General features: G+C 45.0%; 2 protein-coding genes across 4 annotated transcripts in view; one reads left to right on the plus strand and one right to left on the minus strand.

The window, feature by feature from the left end:
- slc5a10 (solute carrier family 5 member 10) overlaps positions 1-24306 on the plus strand; it is a 236055-nt gene that overhangs the window by 125996 nt on the left and 85753 nt on the right. The window lies entirely within an intron of this gene.
- The window catches only part of LOC140394388 (uncharacterized), a 50381-nt gene that overhangs the window by 11126 nt on the left and 14949 nt on the right, over positions 1-24306 (minus strand). For all 3 annotated transcript variants that reach the window (XR_011935869.1, XM_072481619.1, XM_072481618.1), the window contains exons 3-4: positions 7543-7667; positions 4743-6201 (exon numbers count right to left, since the gene is read on the minus strand). Coding sequence is in view for 2 of the 3 variants with exons in the window: in XM_072481619.1 (XP_072337720.1) it covers positions 4743-6201; positions 7543-7667 (1584 nt within the window). In the remaining variant the exon portion in view is untranslated. The remainder of the gene's footprint in view (positions 1-4742; positions 6202-7542; positions 7668-24306) is intronic.

Consider the following 24306-nt stretch of genomic DNA (forward strand, 5'->3'; position numbering starts at 1 on the left):
TCCACAATGGGAGCAACTCAAGACTCCAACGCGCAGTACATGCATGAACAAGATCATGAAGGTCTATCCACCTTATCTGAGCAACCAGCAGCAGACGATGCAAGTCTGCCAAGCTCACGTGAACAACAGAAAGACTATGACAGTCTACCCAGATTACTTGAGCCACCAGAAGAAGACTCTGACAGTCTACACAGCTCATCTAACCAACAAGATGACACTGCAGGTCTACCCACGGTATGTGAGACAAGTGACGAAGGCATCACAATTCCCATACAGGATGTGCAACATCACAGCGAGACTGACAGATCTCAGCTCGTATGCACAGAGGCACTCGACAATCCAAGTGAAACTACTCTTGAGTCCAGTGCGACGACGTCAATTGAAACCTCATCCACTCGAGCCTCTCCACAAGAAAATGAAATCTTGAACATTTTGACTCCAGACGAGAAGCATCAAGAAACCAAAGATGATTCAGGTGAACCAGAACGGACTCCAGACGGGGAGCACCGAGGAATCAAACAAGAAACGCTCAATGAAACAGCAGATGCCACAAAGGACACTGACACAATTAACTTTGTGAAGGACTTGAATTCTCCACTCGGAATGGTCATTGAGCGCAACAAGCACAGCAACAAAACCTACAAAAACAACAACACCGACAACAACAAGAAGCGTACCAAAGGCACCAACGTCAACAACAAGCACGACAAAACCAACAATATTGGAACAACGACTGGTACGACATGGTACAACTCTGCAAATGCTGGACATTGTGACAGCACAGCTCAAGACGATGGCAAGTGTGCAGACATACCATGGCAAAACGCATCTTACAAATTCACGTTTGCTACACTACAAACAAGCAGACCAGCTTTCACAGACACCAGTCCAGGTCAGACAGGAAAGATGACATCAAGAATCGCTCTCACAAGCATCGAAAAAAAAGAGTCCAAATCAGACAACAAAGTGATTTGACCATTTGAACACCTCCTGATGACTTCTTGGTTCCTTAAGCACAGGGACACTGACGGTGTTCACAAGGAAATGACAACATCAACACGACACTTCAATAACAAAAGAAGAAAGCCACTCGACCATATAAATTGATGAACTTTGGACTCATAAATATTATTTGGTATTGTATAATCATCACTGTCATGACTTGTACATGTCATCACTTATCTACCCATTTTGTTCAATTTTCTTTAACCAAGTACAGAAAATATTTAACACGAAAAAAGGGGGGATGTGGTGAGGGGTACAAAAGGTGTTAATGTAAATACACTACAACTAAGTAACCACTAGAGGGAGCACCAGAGATATCATGACATGCAGACATACAGCCAATGGGCCATTACAACAGGACACAACCAATGGGTAATCAGGACACCCAGAGGTGGCATTACCACAAGGGGGCACTTCACAACCCATATAAAAAGGACAGGGCACACATGCTCTGCCTCTTTCCACAGACAGACATCTAGAGAGTACAGCAGGGTTGATCAACAGCATCACACCCAGCACGCGGCTTAGAGCAGGCTGGCAAAGATAGACTGAGTTACTACAGCTAGATTAGCAGAGAGTCGAACTCATTTAAGAACTGTGTTAATAGTTCAATAAACAAGTTGAACTCATTTCATAGTCTGGAGCTTCCTTTGTCAAAGCAAACATCAAGGAAGCAGCTTATGCTACACGAAGCAGCATAACACAACAGGCTAATGGTCAAAAATCACATTCAAATTTTCAACTTCATCCCTTGTTAAAACGTACCATGGGCTAAAGGACTAGGACAGGCTGTCATGATGGTGATTGCAGAACTATACTCAGGAGCTTTCTTTTGTCATTTCATTTTTTTTTAGGGAAGTATGTTGTTTTTGATTTGCAATAAATTGTAATGAGGAACTGGCAGCGTATTTTTTCTTGCTCTTGTTAAAATCAGAAGAGCCAGTATAGAATCATAGAATTAACAGTGCAGAAGGAGGCCATTCAGCCCATCGAGTCTACACCGACTCTTGGAAAGAGCATCCCACTTAAGCCCATGCCTCCACCCCCACCCCTGTAACCCAGTAACCCCACCTAACCTTTTGGGCAGTAAGGGGCAATTGAGCATGGCCAATCCACCTAACCTGCACATCTTTGGACTGTGGGAGGAAATCGGTGCACCCAGAGGAAACCCATGCAGTCACGGGGAGAAAGTACAAACGCCCGAAGCTGAAATTGAACCCAGGACCATGGAGCTGTGAGGCAGCAGTGCTAACCATTGTGCCACCGTGCCGTCCAGTATAGGCCATCTTAAGCATTTTGACGACATGCCCAATTAAAGATGCGGCACCTTTAATTTCATAAATAAAGCTCAGGCCCGAACGTTGGCTGAAAGAACGGAAGAATTTTTGTTTTTCTTCCTCTACCACCAAAGATTGGCCAAATAAGGTTTCCTGGTCACAGATGCCCCCAAAGTAAAGACATAACGTGAATGCACCACCCTTTAAAAGGATAACGTCTTTAAAAAGGTCACAGTGACATTTGACACTAATGATCCTGAGCAAAATTGCAGTGAATTAGATCTGTATTTTCCGAATGAAGCTGTACTACCAACTAAAAACTCACTGGGTATACAATGGATCTGATTTCCATACTCCTATGTTCTTGGATCAAGGGTAGGCCAATAAATAAATATCAAGGTCCATGACTGACACAGATGAATCCTTTGCTTATTGTTAAGCCCCTCCCAGGGAATTGGCCCATTTTGCATACTCCAGCTGCCAGAGTTTGCATTAGACGGCAGGCGGTTTGTGGCCAGTACATCAGATAACAACAACCACCTTTTGTTTCCACCGAGCAACTTAAAAAATGGTAAACTGAAGTGAAGATCCAAGGATAAAAGATGCAATGAGAAAAGACATTTCAATTCACCAAGCCTGCCTTATATTTTGTCATCTCGTTGAGTAACCTAGTTGGCTTCATAGTGCTTATGAATGTGAAAAGTGGGCCGCGGGGGGAGGAGTGGAACCAAAGTAAAACCAGAGTTTAAACAGAATTTTGTTTTTAACTTATTCCTTCCTTGAAACTGTGGAACCTTTTCCTTCCCCCAGGCCTTCCGCTTCTCAATTTATTTGATTTGTATCGACATACGCTCTTTTGTCCCTCTGGGGGAGTTGGCAGGATGACGATCAATCTGTTGAACTGGGTCATGAACAGGACAAAGGCTAACATGTCCCAGTGAAGGATTTGAACCCAGAGTTTAAAAAAAATTTATTCCATGGGAAGTGGGTGAGCGTCTCGGGGAGGGTTAGCAACTGTTGCCCTTCCCTAATTGCCCTTGAACCGTGTGACTTGTTAGGCCATTCAAGGGTAGTTAAGAGTAAAGCACATTGGAGTGGGTCTGGAGTTACATGTGGTCCAGACCAAGTAAGGGTGACAGGTTTCCTTCCCTGAAGGACAATAGTGAACCAACCTACCCGGTGATCCACATAACCTCCAACATTTCTCAACTCCTTCCTATAAGCTCTCAAAACCCCAATCTTGCCTCGCCCTCTCTCCTACAGGCAACTTGCTGATGTTCTGCACCAGGGGCCTGGAATTCCCTGGATACGAATTTCTTAATGAAAGGAAATGTGCCAGTGTTACACAAAAATTTTAACGTGTCAAATTTAGTGCAAGGGCCACATTTTCTAAGGTGAATCCAGGCAACACACAGCCCGGCACTCACCCACACCACCAAACATCACAGAGACATGCACTGATCCGGCCCCTGGCTCTTACACATGCTCCATCTCCAGAAACCCCTCTTTCACTTGGATATTTTGGCTCTAGGGATGGCTCCTATCAACTGAATCTCACTGAGAAAGGCTGCACAATCAGAGAAATCTTTAGATGGTGAAAGGTTGGGAGGTGGATGTGGTGAACGTTTTGCAGTAACCATTCACCATGTATATAACTGTATCACTCTGTTGCCCATGTGGGCTCCACCTATGGACCATTGTAAGGTATTACCTGTAATGTATCATGTTGGTGCCTTGTGGGCTCCGCCCCTGGCTCCACCCTTTGAGGGGAGGTATAAAGACCAGTCGCCTTGTAGGAGGCTCTCACTAGCAGACCAGTCGCAGGCAGGCACTGTTCTGGTTGATTAAAGCCACAGTTTACTTCTACTCTTGGTTTCGCGTGAATTGATGATCGCATCAGTGGAGCATGCACATTGGGTCACAGCGGGTGATCACTGCATAATTGAAAGTTCCTCGATGAGTCTACCCCCTCTGATGGTTGGGCACAGCAGATTGGCACCTGGCGCACTTTCATTTAGAACCTTGACCCTTGTTAAAATATATGGAATGGGATTTTCTAGACCATCTGCTATGGGGGTGGGGGGGTTGCCTTTGGTGAGACTGGAAGATCTGGCCAGAGGGAAGGGCCAGGAAATTCCACCCATCGCGTTAAAAATAAGCACTGGAACCTTCAGGTCCCGCTGATGGCAAACCCGGGGGCGGAGGGTGCGAGCCATGCGGAATGGCAGACATTAGTGGGACTAGGAAACCCCACCAGTGACCTCGATCACTGGAAAACAAACGTGGGGCGGGGGAATCCTGCCTGCGGTGAATTATTAGCTATTCACGGCCAATGCTCTCAAAATCACAATGCTGTCTAGGTATCACTTGCTTGCATACATTATTACAATTGATGAGGTGTTCATTTACTTGCCAAAATAAGCTAAAAGTATGGCAGCGAATGTCAGATCAGAATATTACCTGGAATCTATCCTGATAATTTATCTCCAGCGCAATCTTTAATTTATCCAGACCCTTCCTCCTCAAGGCAGCTCTCTCCTTGAAGAAAGCGTTCACATCTTTAGATACTGTAATCTTGCTTTCTCTTATGTCGGTCATCGAGTGGGATAGTTGCTTATAATTATTTAAGGGGCGCTCAAAAGTGGCCCGGCTGACAATGTTGTTCACTTCTCCAATTGTAAATTCATCAACAACATCATTTAGCATAAGCTGAGATGCTGAGCTTTTGATTGTGTTATCAATACTGTCACAATCGTAGAAGTCATCGGAGTCAGAAGAGGCGATAGATTGTTCATGGAGCGAGCTGCTGTCTGTATTCCAGTCTCCAGTGTAATTTGTGGAAGGATTTGATGGACAGTTGTCCTCTAGACATATTAAGTCAGCCTCCTCCGGAGGTGTCCCCTGATCAGGTTTGGCTTCATTGCTTTCTGTAACTGGCTCTGCTATATTCTCCTCTTCATGATCCTCTCCCTCCAAAGCACTAGCTGCTTGACTGCCATCATGTGCTCTATATGTTGATATATTTGAATCTACCTCTAGGTTTTCTAAAGCCTCAGTGCTTTCGGGCAATGTTTCATTCACCCGCTTGTCTTCGTCTTGCGTGGAGGTTGTTGCAGTCATTTCTGACGGTTGTGTCCCTGGTTTTGCCACATTGATGTCTGGCTTCTGCTTAGCCTTTGCAGTTTTAGTTCTTTTATTTGTGCCTGGCAAATTCACTCCTTGCTTATTTTCCGAGTCCCAGTTATTTCCAGTTGTTTGAGGGTGATTTTGAAATGGATCTGTCTTCGTAGTTAAAGCCGCTGCCTGAACCACATCTGGATTATTGCAAGTTGTCTTCTTATCTTGAGCCGATGCTTGATTGGAAGAATCTGGCCCTATTCTGGTGAGTATCTCCACTGAGTCACTTCCACGCTGCTCGAGGTTTTCCTTCTTGGTGTCCAAGGAACCATTTGGCTGTTGATTTTCATTTTGAGGGATCACTGGGTAAGTAGGGAGATAAAGAAACATGTCTATCTTGGGCATGTCCAATAGAGCTGGGTGAGTTATAAGCCCTTCGACACAGGGGTCTGCAGTCTTCTGTGCCTTAACTGGACCATTTGGCCGTTTCTTGCCATCGCCGTTTGAGTTGATCTTTTTGTCGGAGGTCTCAGAACCAACATTGGGGATATTTGCCCGCACAAGAGCATATTTGGGGTTTATGAGCTTCCTGGCTATAGCGGCACTTTGTTCTGCTGTGAGGACAGGGGCCTGCTGAACGGGTTCAGGTTCGGCCACATCTGGAGCCAAGTCGAGTTTGCGCATATTAACTTCTTTAGAGAAATGCATCAGTTCCCTGAATTCATGATCAAATGTTTCTACAGCTTGACCAGAAATCACAGTGATGATATTGCGATCAAGTCTAGACGCAGTCCAGGTAAAACTAAGAGGAAAGAGGGAAAACAAAGTGTAGGTTTTAGAGCAAAGCAGTAACTCAGCATCCTCCTGAAATTACATTTCTGGTTCTTGCTACTTAATTACTATGCAAGTTGAAATCACCTCGTCAGATCCCACACTTCTACACAAATACTACAAAGGTCATATTTGCCACCAAATACTGCGGTGCATGGATACACTCCCAATTTAGGGCAGGGTTACCTGGCCCGCCCAATGCTGGAATCCTCCAGTGCCATCGAAAGTCAAATCTCCCATGGCAGTTCCCACCACAACGGAGCCCAAATATTCCAGCCTAAGCAGCTCTGTGAAAACTGTTTGAGGTACGAATTGCTTTGAAGGGGTGATCCCCTTATAGTGTGCCCTTTGATGGTTCGGGGGACACGTCGGGAGCTCGAGAGATAGCGTTACCGGCACAGTGATTCCGCCGACTGGGGCTCCTCAGTATAGGAAATGGGACTGAGTGCGGCCTTGGCCTCGCATCCCCCGCTGGAGGCCCCATATCTAACCAAAGCCGCATTAGATAGCACTGTGATTCTCGGCGCTGCGAGCACCGAAAAACGTGCAGCTAAACGTGCTCGCTGTGGGAATCTGTTCTCATTTGGTTAGATTCAGCCCATTGTATCATCATAGATTGTTTCCTCTACTTTAATTTATTGGACCGAATGTTTATCAAGAATATTAAACCTCAAAGTTGTAGGTGATGTTGGCAGACAACTCTTTACTGGTGAGAATGCAGGATGTACTGCCACATATGGAGTATTCTTATAGGTGCCTACACTTGGAGAAATCCGAAGCTAAGGACCATAAGTGTAAGCTAGTGATTCGAAACAAACCTGTTGGGCTTTAACCTGGTGTTGTAAGACTTCTTACTGTGCCCACCCCAGTCCAACGCCGGCATCTCCACACCATAAATGTAAGATAGTTGTTAATAAATCCAATAAAGGATTCAGAAGAAACCTCTTTATTTCAGAGGGTTGTTAGATTGTGGACGTCGCTACAACAGAATGCTTCAGGAAAGTAGCGGCCACGTCTTTGAGATGAAGTACATGAGGGAGAAGGGACTGGGCATGGCAACAGGGGGAATGAAGTAAAGTGGGAAAAGGCTCAAATGGAGAATAAGCACTGACATATTTGTGCTGGACTAGATGGCCTGTCTATACTGTGAATTCCATGCAATTATATTTGATATTTCTCCCCAGTACATTTAACACCAGCAGTCAGTTTTCATTTCAACTGAAGTCAAAGGATGAAACTCCTCAGTTTTTCTACAGAGAGTGGATAAGCTGACAATCTCCCCTGAATTCTCTCCCCTTTTTAATCAGCTCACCTGTATGATCCACACGCTGCTCGGTCTCCATCAATCAGTAAAAACTTTTGCATCTGTCTCCCCACTATAGTTTTGGCTGAGCGTGTATTGAATTCATTCCCACCAATAGAACAGACTCGCAGATTCTGCAGGAGCAAAAAAATACACATTTTTACATATTTTAAAGAATTGAATTGCAGAAAGGTTTGACTTTGCAGTAGATATTTTGATTTCAATTTCTACCTGTAGCAGCTCAAATGCATCCGAGTGCATGACTCGGCAAAATGTCCAATGAATGTTCCAAAGATTGATTATGCAAGTTTACTGGCATTATTTACTGGCTTCTGTTCACCGTTTCAATGGTCAAAGTATGTCCTATGATGCAATTTGGCATAACTCTGACTTAAGGATACCACCATATCCGTCATTCTGACATCAAAGGGAATGAGTTATTTGGAATGTGAGGACCGAGTCAGTCTGTCGTACATACCTTCCTGGACGCCTTCCATGCCTTCCACCTAAATGTCAATTTAGGTGGAAGGCATGCTGAAACGCTGTATCTAATTACCATTGGGAAATGGAGAGAGAAGTTTCTTTGGTCTGTGGTTCCTTGCTTTTCTTTGAAGAGTAGATAGATCTGGTGAAGGGCAAATGGTACATACTCCACGGATCAGCCAAATGATACTGTTTGATTTTAGTTATGTTGAAGGATTAACACCAGATTGGCCAAATGATTTCCAAGTTTCAAAGTGTTCCTTATCAAGCTCTTCTTTAAATATTCATTCATGGGATGTGAGCATTGCTGGCTAGACCAGCATTTACTGCCCACCTGTAATTGCCCTTGAGTAGACGGTGGTGAGCTGTCTTCTTGACCTGCTGCATTCCATGTGGTGTAGATACACCGGAGTGCTGTTGGACCACACTGGATGGTGACCCAGGAGCAGTGATATATTTCCAAGTCATGATGGTGGGTGGGCGTGATGATGGTAGTGGTCAAGGGTTTGGATGCTGCTGTCTAAGGATCCTTGGTGAGTTGCTGCAGTGCATCTTGTAGATGGTACACACTGCTGCTACCGTATGTCAGTAGAGAAGGGAGTGAATGTTTGTGGAAGGGGTACAATTAAATGAACTGCTTTTTCCTGGATGGTGTCGAACTTCTTGACTGTTGTTGGAGCTCCAGTCAAGTAGAGAGTATTCCACCACACTCCTGACATGTGCCTTGTCGACATTAAGCAAGCTTTGTGCAGTCAGGAGATGTGCTACTCACCATAGGATTCCTACCTTCTGTCCTGCTCTTTTAGCTATTTATATTGCTAATAAAATATGACAAAAACAGAACATGCTTGAAAAACTCAGCAGGCCTGGCAGCATCCATGGAGAGAGCATCAGAATGAATGTTTCAAGTCTGTTTGACCCCCCTCCAGAGCTGAAGAGGTGGAGAAATGTGATGGTTTCTATACTGTTTAAGAGGGGGAGGAGCAGATAGAGAAAATTAAGTGTGAGCTAGGAGAGATTGTACAAAGATGTTTAGGGCAGAAGACAAAGGAAGTGCTAATGGCAATGTTAAGGACTATTGAAGGTGCTGATAGTGACATCGAGGTAGGATGGTAGAATGTGTTCATAGGAGAACAGGGGCCCGAACGAAGGGCGTTACCGTGCCCGGCTTGGGACGCAACACAGTGGTTGAATCTCAGGAGAGGCCTCTCGCGGTCTTTGCGCTCTCGGGACACCTCGCGACATGCCAGGATGCCCACATGGCACTGCCAAGCTAGCACTACCAGGGTGTTAGGCTGGCAGTACCTAGGTACCTGGGTGGCAGGTGCCTGTGCCGTGGATAAGATCTGGGGGTGCTCTGACCTTATGAAGTGGGGTGAGGGGTGGGGGCCCGAGGACCCCCCTAACAAGTAAGTTGGGGCATTGGGGGGGGGGGGGGGGGGGGCTTCTGGAGGCTGCCGTGTGAGAGGGTTTGAAAGATCGGGGCAGATTCAGGAGCTCAGCGGCTCAGGAAATTAAGCTTAGTGCGGCCTCGGCAGATGTTCCTCGCTGAGGCCAGAGTTCCGTTTGATAGTGGGGTCATTCTCAGTGTTTCAGGTGCTGAGATACGCCACGTTAAAAACGTCCATAACGGGACTCTGTTTTTACCCTTTAAGTCGCGCTTTAGAACTCAAACAAGCAAAACAAGTGACAGATGGCCTGGTGGGATCGGGGCATTCCGCACTGGGACAGAAACACCTTTTTTGGATTAAAGAAAAAGATCAAGATGGGCGAGAAAGTCTACCGGTTAAAGTTGTTGAACTCGATGATGAGCCCGGAAGGCTGTAATATGCCCAATCGGAAGATGAGCTATTGTTTATCCAGCCTGCGTGGGGTTCTCTGGAGCAGTATAGCAGGCCAAGAAGGGACATGCGGTTATGAGAGCAAGATGGTGAGTTGACATGGCAAGCAACAGGGAGGTTGGGGTCATGCGTGCAGACTGAGTGAAGATGTTCCGCAAAGCAGTCACCCACTCTGTGTTTAATCTCCCCAGTGTAGAGGAGACCACATTGAGGGCAGTGAATACAGGAGACATTCATTAGAACAGATGCGACAGAGGTGGAGAAACTGGATGAATGGGATGGAATCCTTACAAGGTGTGAGGAGCTGTCGTCAAGGGAACTGTGGGAGTCGGTGGGGGGGGCTTGTAATGAACATTGATGGTCGGTTTTCATTTCCGGTGATAGACTAAGAGGTCAAGGAAGGGAAGTGTCAGAGATCGACAATGGGAAGGCAAGAGAGGGGTGAGAATTGGAAGCAAAAATCTATGAATGTTTCCAGGTCCAGGTGAGAACATGGAAGTGGTACCGATACAGTCGCCAATATAACTGGGGGTGGGGGGGGAATTGTGGGTGGGGGCCTGAGTAGGACTGGAAAAAGGAATGTTCCACATACCCAACAAAAAACAGGTATAACTGGGGCTCATGTGGGTACCCATAGCCATAGCCTTTATTTAGAGTAAGTGAGAGAAGTAAAGGTTTGTATGTCCAGTTCTGTTTCTGGTCAATGGTTGTCCCCAGAATGTTAATAATGGGGATTGAGTTAATAATGGTAATGTCATTGAATGTCAAGAGGCAATGGTTAGATTCTCTCTTGTTGGAGACTATCTTTGCCTGGAATTTATGTGGTGCACCTGTTGCTCAAGTCAGCCATTACAATGAAGTATTGATGTGGAGATGCCGGCGTTGGACTGGGGTGAGCACAGTAAGAAGTCTTACAACACCAGGTTAAAGTCCAACAGGTTTGTTTCGATGTCACTAGCTTTCGGAGCGCTGCTCCTTCCTCAGGTGAACGAAGAGGTATGTTCCAGAAACATCTATATAGACAAATTCAAAGATGCCAAACAATGCTTGGAATGCGAGCATGAGCAGGTGATTAAATCTTTACAGATCCCCATCTCTGGATCTGTAAAGATTTAATCACCTGCTAATGCTCGTATTCCAAGCATTGTCTGGCATCTTTGAATCTGTCTCTATATATGTTTCTGGAACATACCTCTTCATTCACCTGAGGAAGGAGCAGCGCTCCGAAAGCTAGTGACATCGAAACAAACCTGTTGGACTTTAACCTGGTGTTGTAAAACTTCTTACAATGAAGTATTAGTGATGCAGCTGAAGATGATTGAGTCTAGAACACGACTATTGCGGATAAAACTGAAATGAGCTTTTCGATCAAATGCCTTTAAAGAAACGGTCAATGCTTATTTCAACTGGAGTCAAAGGAATAAATATCTTTCTCTATGGGAGGTGGATAAGCTTATACTTTAAGCAGGGTTTGACACAAATCCCTCTTAATGGTGAAGGCCAACAACAGCGCCTGCCTTTAACCTCGTAAAATGTCTCATGCTGTGAATTTATTTTGCATCATGTCAGAACCAGGATCTGCATCACCCCGTGGTTATGGGCCATGTACACTTCACTGACTCAAACATGCCTGTAACCACATGCCCAAGATATGTGGAATGCCAGAAAGCATCAGGAATCCATGCTAAGAAGTTGCTTCATGCTTCACTGCGTAAAGGAACCTGGATAAAACTCACAGTTTGTGACTAAACTTAGTGAACTTGACATTGTAAACATCATGACCAGATTCAGGCAGATGGAATGTATCCCTGGTCACAACTGTGTAGTGTAATAGTTAATACTGAGATGATCTGTATCCCTAAAACTATATAACTAACTGTCTCTCCCCAATGGAGATAGATGCGGCTAATTACTTACTTTATATTGGCTGAATATCTCATCCTATTGCAGGGTAAATGTTATAATAAAAATATTTATTATTGTCACAAGTAGGCTTACATTAACACTGCAATGAAGTTACTGTGAAAAGCCCCTAGTCGCCGCACTCTGGCGCCCGTTCGGGTACATAGAGGGAGAATTCAGCATATTCAATTCACCGAACAAGCACGTCTTTCGGGACTTGTGGGAGGAAACCGGAGCACCCGGAGGAAACCCACGCAGACACGGGGGAACGTGCAGACGCCGCACAGACAGTGACCCAAGCCGGAAATCAAACCTGGGACCCTGGTGCTGTGAAGCAACAGTGCGAACCACTATGCCACCAAGCCGCTCTTGGACTAAGCATTCGAGCACCTGTATTAAAATGTAAAATCAATACTGATGTGTTGGGTGCTCTGGATCCGTGGAACACATACAGGCCACCAACACTTAAAATAGTACAACACTATTTTATTAAGTTAGAAACTGTTGAACATACTTTCACTGTGGGTTAACACGATGTTAGATTAAACTAAAGACCTATGCCTGTCCTAACCAGTCTATGCACTCAGCACATGGTGAAGAACTGTGCTGTAAGCTGTAAGCTCTGTCCTTCTGAGAGGCTGCATCCCGAATGAGCGGGATCTCTGATGCCCCCTGTCTTTATAGTGAGTGTGCTCCAACTGGTGATTGTCTGCGATGTTGTGTGTGTTGATTGCTGTGTCCATCAGTGTGTGTGTCTGCACCATGATGTACTGGTCTATATTATGACAAATACTATGCAAGGGGAACACTACTTAAACAAAACAGAATTGTGCAACAATCTTCGAGAGTGCTGATTTGACTTTGAAACATTATGGCCAGAATTCTCGGCCATCGGGATTCTCTGTTCCCGCCGGCAGCGCACCCCTGTCTGCGGGATTCCCAGCAGTGCGGGGTGACTTCAGTTGAAATTCTTATTGACAAGCGGTGGGAGTAGAGAATGCCGCTGCCAGCGAACAGGCGTGCCGCTAAGAAACACAGAACTATTGGACCGGAGAATCAAAAGGAATGTGACATTGAAATTGCCAGAGAGAAGTTCAGTGAGAAAGCCAATAACTTGGCAGAAGTGGATTTGGGGAATAACTACCTTTGATGTGGTGCTCACTTGATTCTGTCTGGCTGTGGAGAGCCCTGAGAAATTCACAGTGTGGTTTTAAGGGATGCAGAGGTGTGTATGAGGGCAGCATGGGTCAGAAAAAACTATAGATGCTCAGCAGGTCAGGCAGCACACAAAGTGAAGTTGGCATTTCAGGCCTTGCCAGGACTGGATGCTGTTACAAATGGACAGCTTTTAAAATGGAACAGGGCAAGGGCAAGATGGGGAGGTCAGAGGTGGAGAAACTGCACGCACAGGAAAAAAAATCGTGTGCCTTATAAAATGCTCGGATGGAGAACAGGAGCGATTTAAATGGCAAAGTGATACCAGTAGGAGATGAAAAGAGAATTAAACAAGATAGAGGAGCATCTGTAATTATGGATGATTTTAATCTTCCTTTAGATGGGGCAAATCAAATTAGTAACAATACCACAGAGGAGGAATTCCCGGACTGTATACGACATGGTTTTCTGGATCAATACATTGAGGAACAAAGTAAAGAACAGGCCATCTTAGACTGGGTACTGTGTAACGAGATAATAATAATTGGCAGTTTAGTCATAGATTATCATAGAATTTACAGTGCAGAAGGAGGCCATTCGGCCCATCGAGTCTGCACCGGCTCTTGGGAAGAGCACCCTACCTAAGGTCAACACCTCCACCCTATCCCCATAACCCAGTAACCCCACCCAACACTAAGGGCAATTAGTTGTGCGAAGCCTCGTGTGGATGGGCGACCGTAATATGATAGAATTTTTCACCAAGATGGAGCGTAACATATTTGACTCTGCAACTGGGCCTTGAATCTAAATTAAGGAAACTATGGTGGTATGGGACCTGAGTTAGCTATGATGGATTTGGGAATGTTACTGAAAGAGATGATGATGAATAGACAATGGCAAACATTCAAAGAGCACATGGGTGGACTGCAACAATTTTTCATTCCTGTTTGACTCAAAAATGGTGGCCAAACCATGACTTACAAGGGATATTACAAATAGCGTTAGATCTAAGGAAGTGGCATATAAATTGGCCACAAGAAACAGCAGACCTGAGGATAGGGAGCAGTTCAGAATTCAGCAAAGGAGGACAAAGGGATTGATTAAAAAGGGGAAAATAGAGCACGGGAGTCAGCTTGCGGGGAATATTAAAGCTGACTGTAAAAGCTTCTGGAGGTATGTGAAGAGAAAAAGATTGGCGAAGGCAAATATAGGTCCCTTAAGTCAGAAGAAGGAGAGTTTATAATGGGGAACAAAGAAATAGCGCATCAGCGAAATACATACTTCAGTTCTGTCTTCACAAAGGAGGAGGACACAAATAACGTACCAGAAATGTTGGGGAACTCAGGGAGGAACTGAAGGAAATCAGTATTATTAGGGAAATGGTGTTGGAGAAATTGATGGGATTCAAGGCCGATAAATCCCCAGGGTCTGATAATCTACATCCCACAGTATTTAAGGAAGTGGTCTTAGAAACAATGGATGAATTGGTGGCCGTCTTGTAAGATTCCATAGACGTTGGAGCAATTCACAGATTGGAGAGTAGCTAATGTAACCCCACTATTTAAAAAGGGAGGTAGAGAGAAAAAAGTGTAATTATAGACTGTCAGCCTGACGTTGGTAGTGGAAAAAATGCTATTGTCAATAATAAAAGGTTTAATAATTGAATACTTGGAAAAGAGTGGCAGAATCGGACAGAGTCAGCCTGGATTTAACGGTTGGCAAATCCTGCTTGACAAATCGACTGAAATCCTTTGAAGATGTAATTTAGTAGAGTTGACGAGGAGGAGCAAGTGGATGTGGTTTAGTTGGACTTCCAGAAGGCCTTCGACAAAGTCCATATTAGAGATTAGCTTGTAAAATTATGGCACATGGGATTGGGGGTAGTGTACTGAGAAGGATAGAAAACTGGTTGGCTGACAGGAAGAAAAGAGGAGGAATAAACAGGTCTCTTTACAAATGTCAGGCTGTGACTAGTGGGGTACTGAAGGGATCAGTGCTAGGACCCCAGCTATTCACAATACACATTAATGATTTAGATGAGGGAACTAAATGTCATATCTCAAAATATTCAGGAGGCATAAAGCTGGGTGGGAGGGTGAGCTAGGAGAAGAATGCAGAAATGCTTTAGTGTGATTTGGACAAGTTGAGTGAATGGGCAAATGCAATGCAGATGCAGTAGAATGTGGATAAGTGTGAGGTTATCCACTTTGGTAGTAAAAACAGGAAGGCAGATTTTCTGAATGGATTGAGAGAGGGGAATGTGCAACGAGACCTGTACACCCATCACTGAAAGTAAGTATCAAGGTGGAGCAAAGTGGAGAGGATTTGAGTACAGCGATATCTTGCTGCAATTATACTGGGTCTTGGTGAGGCCACACCTGGAATATTGTGCGTAGTTTTGGTCTCCTTATCTGAGGCAGGATGTTTTTTCTATAGAGAGAGTGCAGTGAAGGTTTACCAGACTGATTCCTGGAAGGGCGGCACTGACTTATGAGGAGAGAGTGAATCGGTTAGGATTATATTCACTAGAGTTTCAAAGAATGAGGGGGATCTTATAGAAACCTATAAAATTCTAACAGGACTAGACAGAGTAGATGAAGGCAGGATGTTTCCGATGGCAAGACAGTCTAAAACCATGGGTCACAGTCTTAGGATATGGGGTAAACTATTGAAGACTACGATTCGGAGAAATTTCTTCATCCATACAACAGTCAGCCTGTGGAATTCTCAACCACAGGAAACAGTTGAGGCCAAATCATTGTGGGCTGGATTCTCTGTTTCAGCGGCTAAGTGCCGGCTGAAACGGAGAATTTGCGGGCGTTTTATAATGCCAAAATTGGTGCTGAACACTCACCAGTTCCGGGATCAGTGAGGAGCTTGCAGGGCCACTGGGTGAAACTCCCGGCTCTCGCGCCAAAAACGGCCAGAGAATGGCCGGGTCCCTGGTCGCACTGTACAACATGACGCCGGCCATGCGCGCACCCAACCCGCCAAATGAAACCCCACAGGCCATCCCTGGCCACCCACCATCCGTCCCCCCAGGCTTCTTAGAAGCCTCCCTGGCCAGCGGCACCGATCCCGGCTGAGTATGGTGGCGCTGGACACAGTCCCCAGCCGCCATGCCGGGTTCCCGACTGCTCATACCACATGTCGACTGTGCGGTCCAGAACTCGGCCCATTGGGGATGGAGTATCGGGGGAGGGCCTTCCGATGATGCGCCAACGCTGTTTCAAAGGCGTGTGGTACGCGATGCAATGACATCATTTTGGTGGGGGCGGAGACTTGAAAGCCAGCGTCAAACTGGCGCCGGCCCCCATTTGGGCATCGGAAGGGATTCTCTGCCCGCTAGCCGATTACGATATTGGCGTCGGGCAACAGAGAATCCTGCCCTGTATGTTTTTAAGAAGGAGTTAGACATAGCTCTTGGGGCTAAAGGAATCAAAGGATATGGGAGGAAAGTGGGACAGGTTACTGAGTTAGATGATCAGCCATGATCATAATGAATGGTAGAACAGGTTTGAAGGGCTGAATGGCCTATTCCTCCTCCTATTTTCTATGTTTCTATGAGAGCTTCATATGACTCAGTCTCCCCTGCTTGATGCCCACCTTGATCTAACTCCACCTTTAGGGAAGCAATGATTAGAACATAGAACATAGAACGATACAGCGCAGCACAGGCCCTTCGGCCCACGATGTTGCACTGACATGGGAAGTCAAAAAACAAAAGCCATCTAACCTACACTATGCCATTATCATCCATATGTTTATCCAATCAACTTTTAAATGCCCTCAATGTTGGCGAGTTCACTACTGTTGCAGGGAGGGCATTCCACGGCCTCACCACTCTTTGCGTAAAGAACCTACCTCTGACCTCTGTCCTATATCTATTACCCCTCAGTTTAAGGCTATGTCCCCTCGTGCTAGCCATTTCCATCCGCGGGAGAAGGCTCTCACTGTCCACCCTATCTAACCCCCTGATCATTTTGTATGCCTCTATTGAGTCTCCTCTTAACCTTCTTCTCTCTAACGAAAACAACCTCAAGTCCATCAACCTTTCCTCATAAGATTTCCCCTCCATACCAGGCCACATCCTGGTAAATCTCCTCTGCACCCGCTCCAAAGCTTCCACGTCCTTCCTATAATGCGGTGACCAGAACTGTACGCAATACTCCAAATGCGGCCCTACCAGAGTTTTGTACAGCTGCAACATGACCTCCTGACTCCGGAACTCAATCCCTCTACCAATAAAGGCCAACACTCCATAGGCCTTCTTCACAACCCTATCAACCTGGGTGGCAACTTACAGGGATCTATGTACATGAATACCTAGATCCCTCTGCTCATCCACACTTCCAAGAACTTTACCATTAGCCAAATATTCCGCATTCCTGTTATTCCTTCCAAAGTGAATCACCTCACACTTCTCTACATTAAACTCCATTTGCCACCTCTCAGCCCAGCTCTGCAGCTTATCTATGTCCCTCTGTAACCTGTTACATCCTTCCACACTGTCGACAACACCACCGACTTTAGTGTCGTCTGCAAATTTACTCACCCACCCTTCTGCGCCCTCCTCTAGGTCATTGATAAAAATGACAAACAGCAACAGCCCCAGAACAGATCCTTGTGGTACGCCACTTGTAACTGAACTCCATTCTGAACATTTCCCATCAACCCTCTGTCTTCTTTCAGCAAGCCAATTTCTGATCCACATCTCTAAATCACCCTCAATCCCCAGCCTCCGTATTTTCTGCAATAGCCTACCGTGGGGAACCTTATCAAACGCTTTACTGAAATCCATATACACCACATCAACTGCTCTACCCTCGTCTACCTGTTCAGTCACCTTCTCAAAGAACTCGATAAGGTTTGTGAGGCATGACCTACCCTTCACAAAGCCATGCTGACTATCCCTAATCATATTATTACTATCTAGATGATTATAAATCTTGTCTCTTATAATCCCCTCCAAGACTTTACCCACAACAGACGTGAGGCTCACCGGTCTATAGTTGCCGGGGTTGTCTCTACCCCCCTTCTTGAACAAAGGGACCACATTTGCTATCCTCCAGTCCTCTGGCACTATTCCTGTAGCCAATGATTACATAAAAATCAAAGCCAAAGGCCCAGCAATCTCTTCCCTGGCTTCCCAGAGAATCCTAGGATACATCCCATCAGGCCCCGGGGACTTATCTATTTTCAGCCTGTCCAGAATTGCCAACACCTCTTCCCTACGTACCTCAATGCCATCTTTTCTAATAGCCTGGGTCTCAGCATTCTCCTCCACGACATTCTCTTTTTCCTGAGTGAATACTGACGAAAAATATTCATTTAATATCTCGCCTATCTCTTCAGACTCCACACACAACTTCCCATCCCTGTCCTTGACTGGCCCTATTCTTACCCTAGTCATTCTTTTATTCCTGACATACCTATAGAAAGCTTTTGGGTTTTCCTTGATCCTACCTGCCAAATACTTCTCATGTCCCCTCCTTGCTTGTCTTAGCTCTCTCTTTCGATCCTTCCTCGCTACCTTGTAACTATCAAGCGCCCCAACTGAAACTTCACACCTCATCTTCACATAGGCCTCCTTCTTCCTCTTAACAAGAGATTCCACTTCTTTGGTAAACCACGGTTCCCTCGCTCGACACCTTCCTCCTTGCCTGACCGGTACGTACTTATCATGAACACGCAGTAGCTGTTCCTTGAACAAGCTCCACATATCCAGTGTACCCAACACTTGCAGCCTACTTCTCCAACCTATCCCCCCCCCAAGTCATGTCTAATGGCATCATAATTGCCCTTCCCCCAGCTATAACTCTTGCCCTGCGGGGTATACTTATCCCTTTCCATCACTAACGTAAAAGTCACCGAATTGTGGTCACTGTCCCCAAAGTGCTCACCTACCTCCAAATCCAACACCTGGCCTGGTTCATTACCCAAAACCAAATCCAATGTGGCCTCTCCTCTTGTTGGCCTGTCAACATATTGTGTCAGGAAACCCTCCTGCACACATTGTACAAAAAACAACCCATCTAATGTACTCGAACTATAGTAGTTTATTGTAATTATTGTAGTTTTGATTCCACGCATTTCTTATTACTTCAAACATCTACCACGATCATGTGCTCCATGATCGCAATCCATTCCACTCATCCCGAAAACGTATTAATCCAAGAAACCTCTCAAACGTTGCTCACCGCAGGGTTGCGAGGGGGAGAATTCCATTAGCTTGAAACAGTGTGGAGGAAAACCATACTGCCTCACAGGGGCACAGGTCACCATTTAAAGTCACTGCAGTATTTGACCAAGAATAATCATGTGCCAATCCAATGAAAGTCTATGCTCAGCAATGCCCTCTTAGGGCATGGTACTTGAAGGAGGAAGTTGTTAAAGTGTTTCTATATACAGTGCAGCCTCAATACAATCATAAATGTTCCTGGTCTTCCAAGAACTGCATTCTAATGAGAGGCAAATGTGTATTTTGCATTTTCTAACCTTCCTCCAAAAATAAAATTTGCACTTTTAATGTGATAGAAAACGTGATCACTGTGGAACTGGAAATACTGATGTATTTAAGGGCTATTGCGCAGTACTGGGGGCAGGTTGCTTTGAGCTGAAATCAGACATCCTATGGGCGTTGTCTAGATGCTGACATTATTGCTTCAAGCAACAATAGATAAACGTTTGGATCATGCTGTTTGCGGGAACTGCCATGTTCATTAACGTAACACAATGACAACTCAAATCAAATCATGGGCCACAAAGTTCTTTAGGAGGTTTCAGAGAGGCAAGATCAGTTTGCCCTTTCTTTGTAGAACTGCAGTGAACCTCAGAGCCTGCTGCTGTTGAGTGGCTGACAGAACATTTCAGAAACCCATTCTGATTTTTGTGGTTTTGCTTGGGTGGCTGATGCTAAATATTCAAGACAGTGTCATCAATCATTCCTGGTCAAGAGAATTGGGGGTAAAACCTGCTCCAAGGTTGACAGGAAGTGAATCACACAACCCAATCACGCACCAATACACTCTGCATGTGTAATGTATGTAATTACATTTAGGACAATTATGTTACATAACTAGGATATAAAAAAGGGAGTACAGTTATTTCTCATTTTTTCTATCAAAGAACTTTCCACAACCAGTTTTTGTTTACCAAAGTCAATTAAACTGTATACAATTTATACTTGAAGTGCAAAACCACATAAGGCTAGGTTTTCATCCATTCATTTTCAATGGATAGAAAATATAACCTGTTAAGGGAGCTGATTGGTGGACGATTGGTCATTCAGCAATTAGTGCCTCAGTAGTGATCTCTACCATGTTGCTTTTTGAAGTGGCCTGATGTGGGATAGCAATTTTCCTTCCCGGTCATGTTTTTTTAAGCTCCCATCTTCGCCCATCATTTGGGAGGAGGTGATGAGTGAAAGGAGAGTGCTCTCTTATAGATAATGAAGCAGGGATAGCTGCAGAGTCAAACTGAGAATTCCCTCATACTTCAGAAAGGTGGCTCTGGGTAGTGGGAGTTGGACTATGGAGTAAGGCCCCATGCCCAACCTTCACCTTCTTCATCAGAGACAAGATGGATATTTCATTATTTCTCATTGTGTTTTCTCTTCATGAATTTTTATTTGTTAGAGGGTTAAGTTTCCCTCATTGCACCCATGGATGTATTTAGCCTTGTGCTAAATTCTCAAGGCAGCGCGCAATTACAAAGGCAGCTCAGCCTTCAACACCATCATTCCTACGAAACTCATCTCCAAACTCCATGGCCTTGGCCTCGGCTCCTCCCTCTGTGACTGGATCCTGAACTTTCTAACCCACAGACCACAATCAGTAAAGATAGGCAACAACACCTCCTGCACGATCATCCTCAACACCGGTGCCCCACAAGGCTGTGTCCTCAGCCCCCTACTATACTCCTTATACACCTACGACTGTGTGGCCAAATTCCCCTCCAACTCGATCTTCAAATTTGCTGATGACACCACCGTAGTGGGTCGGATTTCAAACAGTGACGAGACAGGGTATAGGAATGAGATAGAGAATCTGGTGAACTGGTGCGACGACAATAATCTCTCCCTCAATGTCAACAAAACGAAGGAGATTATCATCGACTTTAGGAAGCATAGTGGAGAACCTGCCCCGGTCTACATCAATGGGAACGAAGAAGAAAGGGTCGAGAGCTTCAAGTTTTTAGGTGTACAGATCACCAGCAGCCTGTCCTGGTCCCCCCATGCCGACACTATAGTTAAGAAAGCCCACCAACGACTCTACTTTCTCAGAAGACTGCGGACATTTGGCATGTCAGCTCCGACCCTCACCAACGTCTATAGATGCACCATAGAAAGCATTCTTTCTGGTTGTATCACAGCTTGGTATGGAGCCTGCTCTGCCCAAGACCGCAGGAAACTACAAAAGGTCGTGAATATAGCCCAGTCCATCACGCAAACCAGCCTCCCATCCATTGACTCTGTCTACAATTCCCGCTGCCTCAGAAAGGCAGCCAGCATAATTAAGGACCACATGCACCCCGGACATATTCTCTTCCACCACCTTCCATCAGGAAAAAGATACCAAAGTTTGAGGTCACGTACCAACCGACTCAAGAACAGCTTCTTCCCTACTGCCATCAGACTTTTGAATGGACCTACCTCGTATTAAGTTGATCCTTTCTCTACACCTTGCTATAACTGTAACATTATATTCTGCAGTCTCTCCTTCCTTCCTTATGTACGGTATGCATTGTTTGTACAGCATGCAAGAAACAATACTTTTCACTGTATACTAATACATGTGACAATAATAAATCAAATCAAAAATTAATGACTGATTTTTCAGCCAGAGATTTTCAAGATTCCAGCCCCTGAAGATCCATTTAGGGACTGTTATTAATCCACACAAGCCGAGGTGACAATGACAATACACCCAAAATCTACCTGCCTAGAGAGTTCAATTAAAAATATGACAACGCACTGCTGCCTCACGGCGCCGAGGTCCCAGGTTCGATCCCGGCTCTGGGTCACTGTCCATGTGGAGTTTGCACATTCTCCCCGTGTTTGCGGGGGTTTCGCCCCCACAACGCAAAGATGTGCAGGGTAGGTGAATTGCCCACGCTAAATTGCCCCTTAATTTAAAAAAATTAATTGGGTACTCTAAATTTATATTTAAAAAAATATATGACAACACATGGGGTCTAACATCAGGGGATTAGACAGATTTTTTGTCTCCCAACTCAGGCTCAATTTGCTTGTTGCTTGACTAGCTGAAGCTGTTTCGAACTAAAGATAAATTCAAAAATCAAAAAGATGGATGTAGTTGTACCCATGCTAAAATTGCGGAATGAGCTTGTAGCACAGGAACAGGTCATATGGCATAAATCACCCACCCCACGTCACCATCACTTAATGTAGATCTATAAACTTTCAGTGACATGAATAGATATGTCGTACTCAATGAATTGGGAAAATGTGCCCTTTGTACAGGGAGTTCCAGTTAATCACATTGCACATTTATTATCCTGAATTATGTTCAAGATCTGAATAGATTAAATATGCACTCAAGATGATTAAGTGCATAGCGACCTGGTGATACAGCGAATGACACTGCAGCATAAACAGTGATAATCTGCACGGCCCTCAGTCCCACACACTGTTGAGTAGAAAAGATGTGAAGAAGTTTGTGTAAGAGGACAAAGTGAAATTTAGGATTTCTGCTCAGTGAGCTGAACTTAACTAAGAAAGGGTTGTCACGTTAGACTTGATGACATTTGGCTGGGTAGTAGGAAGAATAAAATAATTTCCAGACCTTAAGTGGCTCCTCATGTAACATTGCACACATGTGGGCCAATATTTAGTTTTTTCTGATGTTTTCCCTTTGTTGTTAGGAACAGAGGAAATTCTAGAAGAAAGCCCGAGGATTCACCTAACACCATCCTAGCAGTCGCATGATAGAATAAGAATTTGTTGTTGGCTAATCATAGCCGTCAATCTCCATGAGTTAGTCTACAACAGACGACTTTAAATGAGTACAATCCCTGTGGTAGAATGCTTTGCATACTAAAGGTCCAAAAGCTTCCCAAGCTTTTTACACGTCACCCCAGATGTTCTCTCCCGGGTCAGGTGCGCAGAGATGGGAGAATTCCCAGCTCCATCAACATGGCCTTTAAAAGTGGCTGCCACCCATGGCACCTCAGATCCTGCATGCCAACCTATGCTCCTCCACCAATCCCCATGGCCTTTTATAGCCTCTATTCCAACTTAGTGCCAACCCATGCACCCTACCCACTGCCCATTTTGCCCTCACACCTACCATGCCAACTCACCTGGTATCCGCCATGGACAGATTTCAGGACCCGTGCAGAGAGAGATAAATGTGAAATACATCCCGAAGTGTCTATTGCAACATTCATTATTGTGAAAAAAGACTCATTCATAAAAATCAATTGGCAACATTTGCATTCCTTCAACTGCATAAAGTCTCATAATATCAAACATTTCATTCAAGTGCCCAATTCCTTACAACAGCAAGCACTGGAATTCATTGTGCCACAAAAAGTCTATAACTGCTTGTAGTTGTTAATTAAGCTATGAAATGACAGGCACCCTACTGTGATAACGAATGGTGTGCAATCAGTCTTGTCGCACTAACAAAGTAATATAAACACTCAGGCTTATGTCAACAGACAAGAGTGAAACAGCAATCAATCATTGTTTTGGTAACACTCCAGGTATTTTTTTTCAAATATTAGAAAGGCTGGTCTTTTAAATACCTTGACAAAGCTTTGACAAAGAGTAATCGGACTCGAAGCGTTAGCTCTTTTCTCTTCCTACAGATGCTGCCAGACCTGCTGAGATTTTCCAGCATTTTCTCTTCTGGTTTCAGATTCCAGCATCCGCAGTAATTTGCTTTTATTTAATGTTGCAGGTTGCTGGCCATTTATAAGAACTGGGAAGAATTTTTAGGCTATTTCATTGATCGAAAATATTGGGCGGGATTTTCTGCCTGTTCCCATCGGTGGGATCTTCCAGTTCCGCCAATGGTTAAATCCCCGCCACAGGTTTCCTGGAAGCAGAGGAACCCTGTTAGCAACGGCAAGGCTGGGTGATCCCACTGCCAGCCAATGGCAGGCGGCCTCTGCTGGAGTGGGAATGCGGAAAGTCCCATCCTTTTACTGCGTTTCTCTCTTCACAGATACTGAGTATTTCCAGCATTTTCTGTTTTGATTTCAGATTTCCAGTATCTGTCGTATTTTGCTTTTCCTTTGCCTGTTCACCCCATTCCTCATCCGGTTCCACCACCGGGAAACCTCCACTGCACTGGGACTGTGCCAGGGGCTCACCATTCTTTTCATCCTGCCTCTCCAGCCACCACCCTCGGACCAGGGGCATCTT

Source organism: Scyliorhinus torazame, chromosome 17, assembly GCF_047496885.1.
Source record: "Scyliorhinus torazame isolate Kashiwa2021f chromosome 17, sScyTor2.1, whole genome shotgun sequence".
In the NCBI taxonomy this organism is placed as follows: domain Eukaryota; kingdom Metazoa; phylum Chordata; class Chondrichthyes; order Carcharhiniformes; family Scyliorhinidae; genus Scyliorhinus; species Scyliorhinus torazame.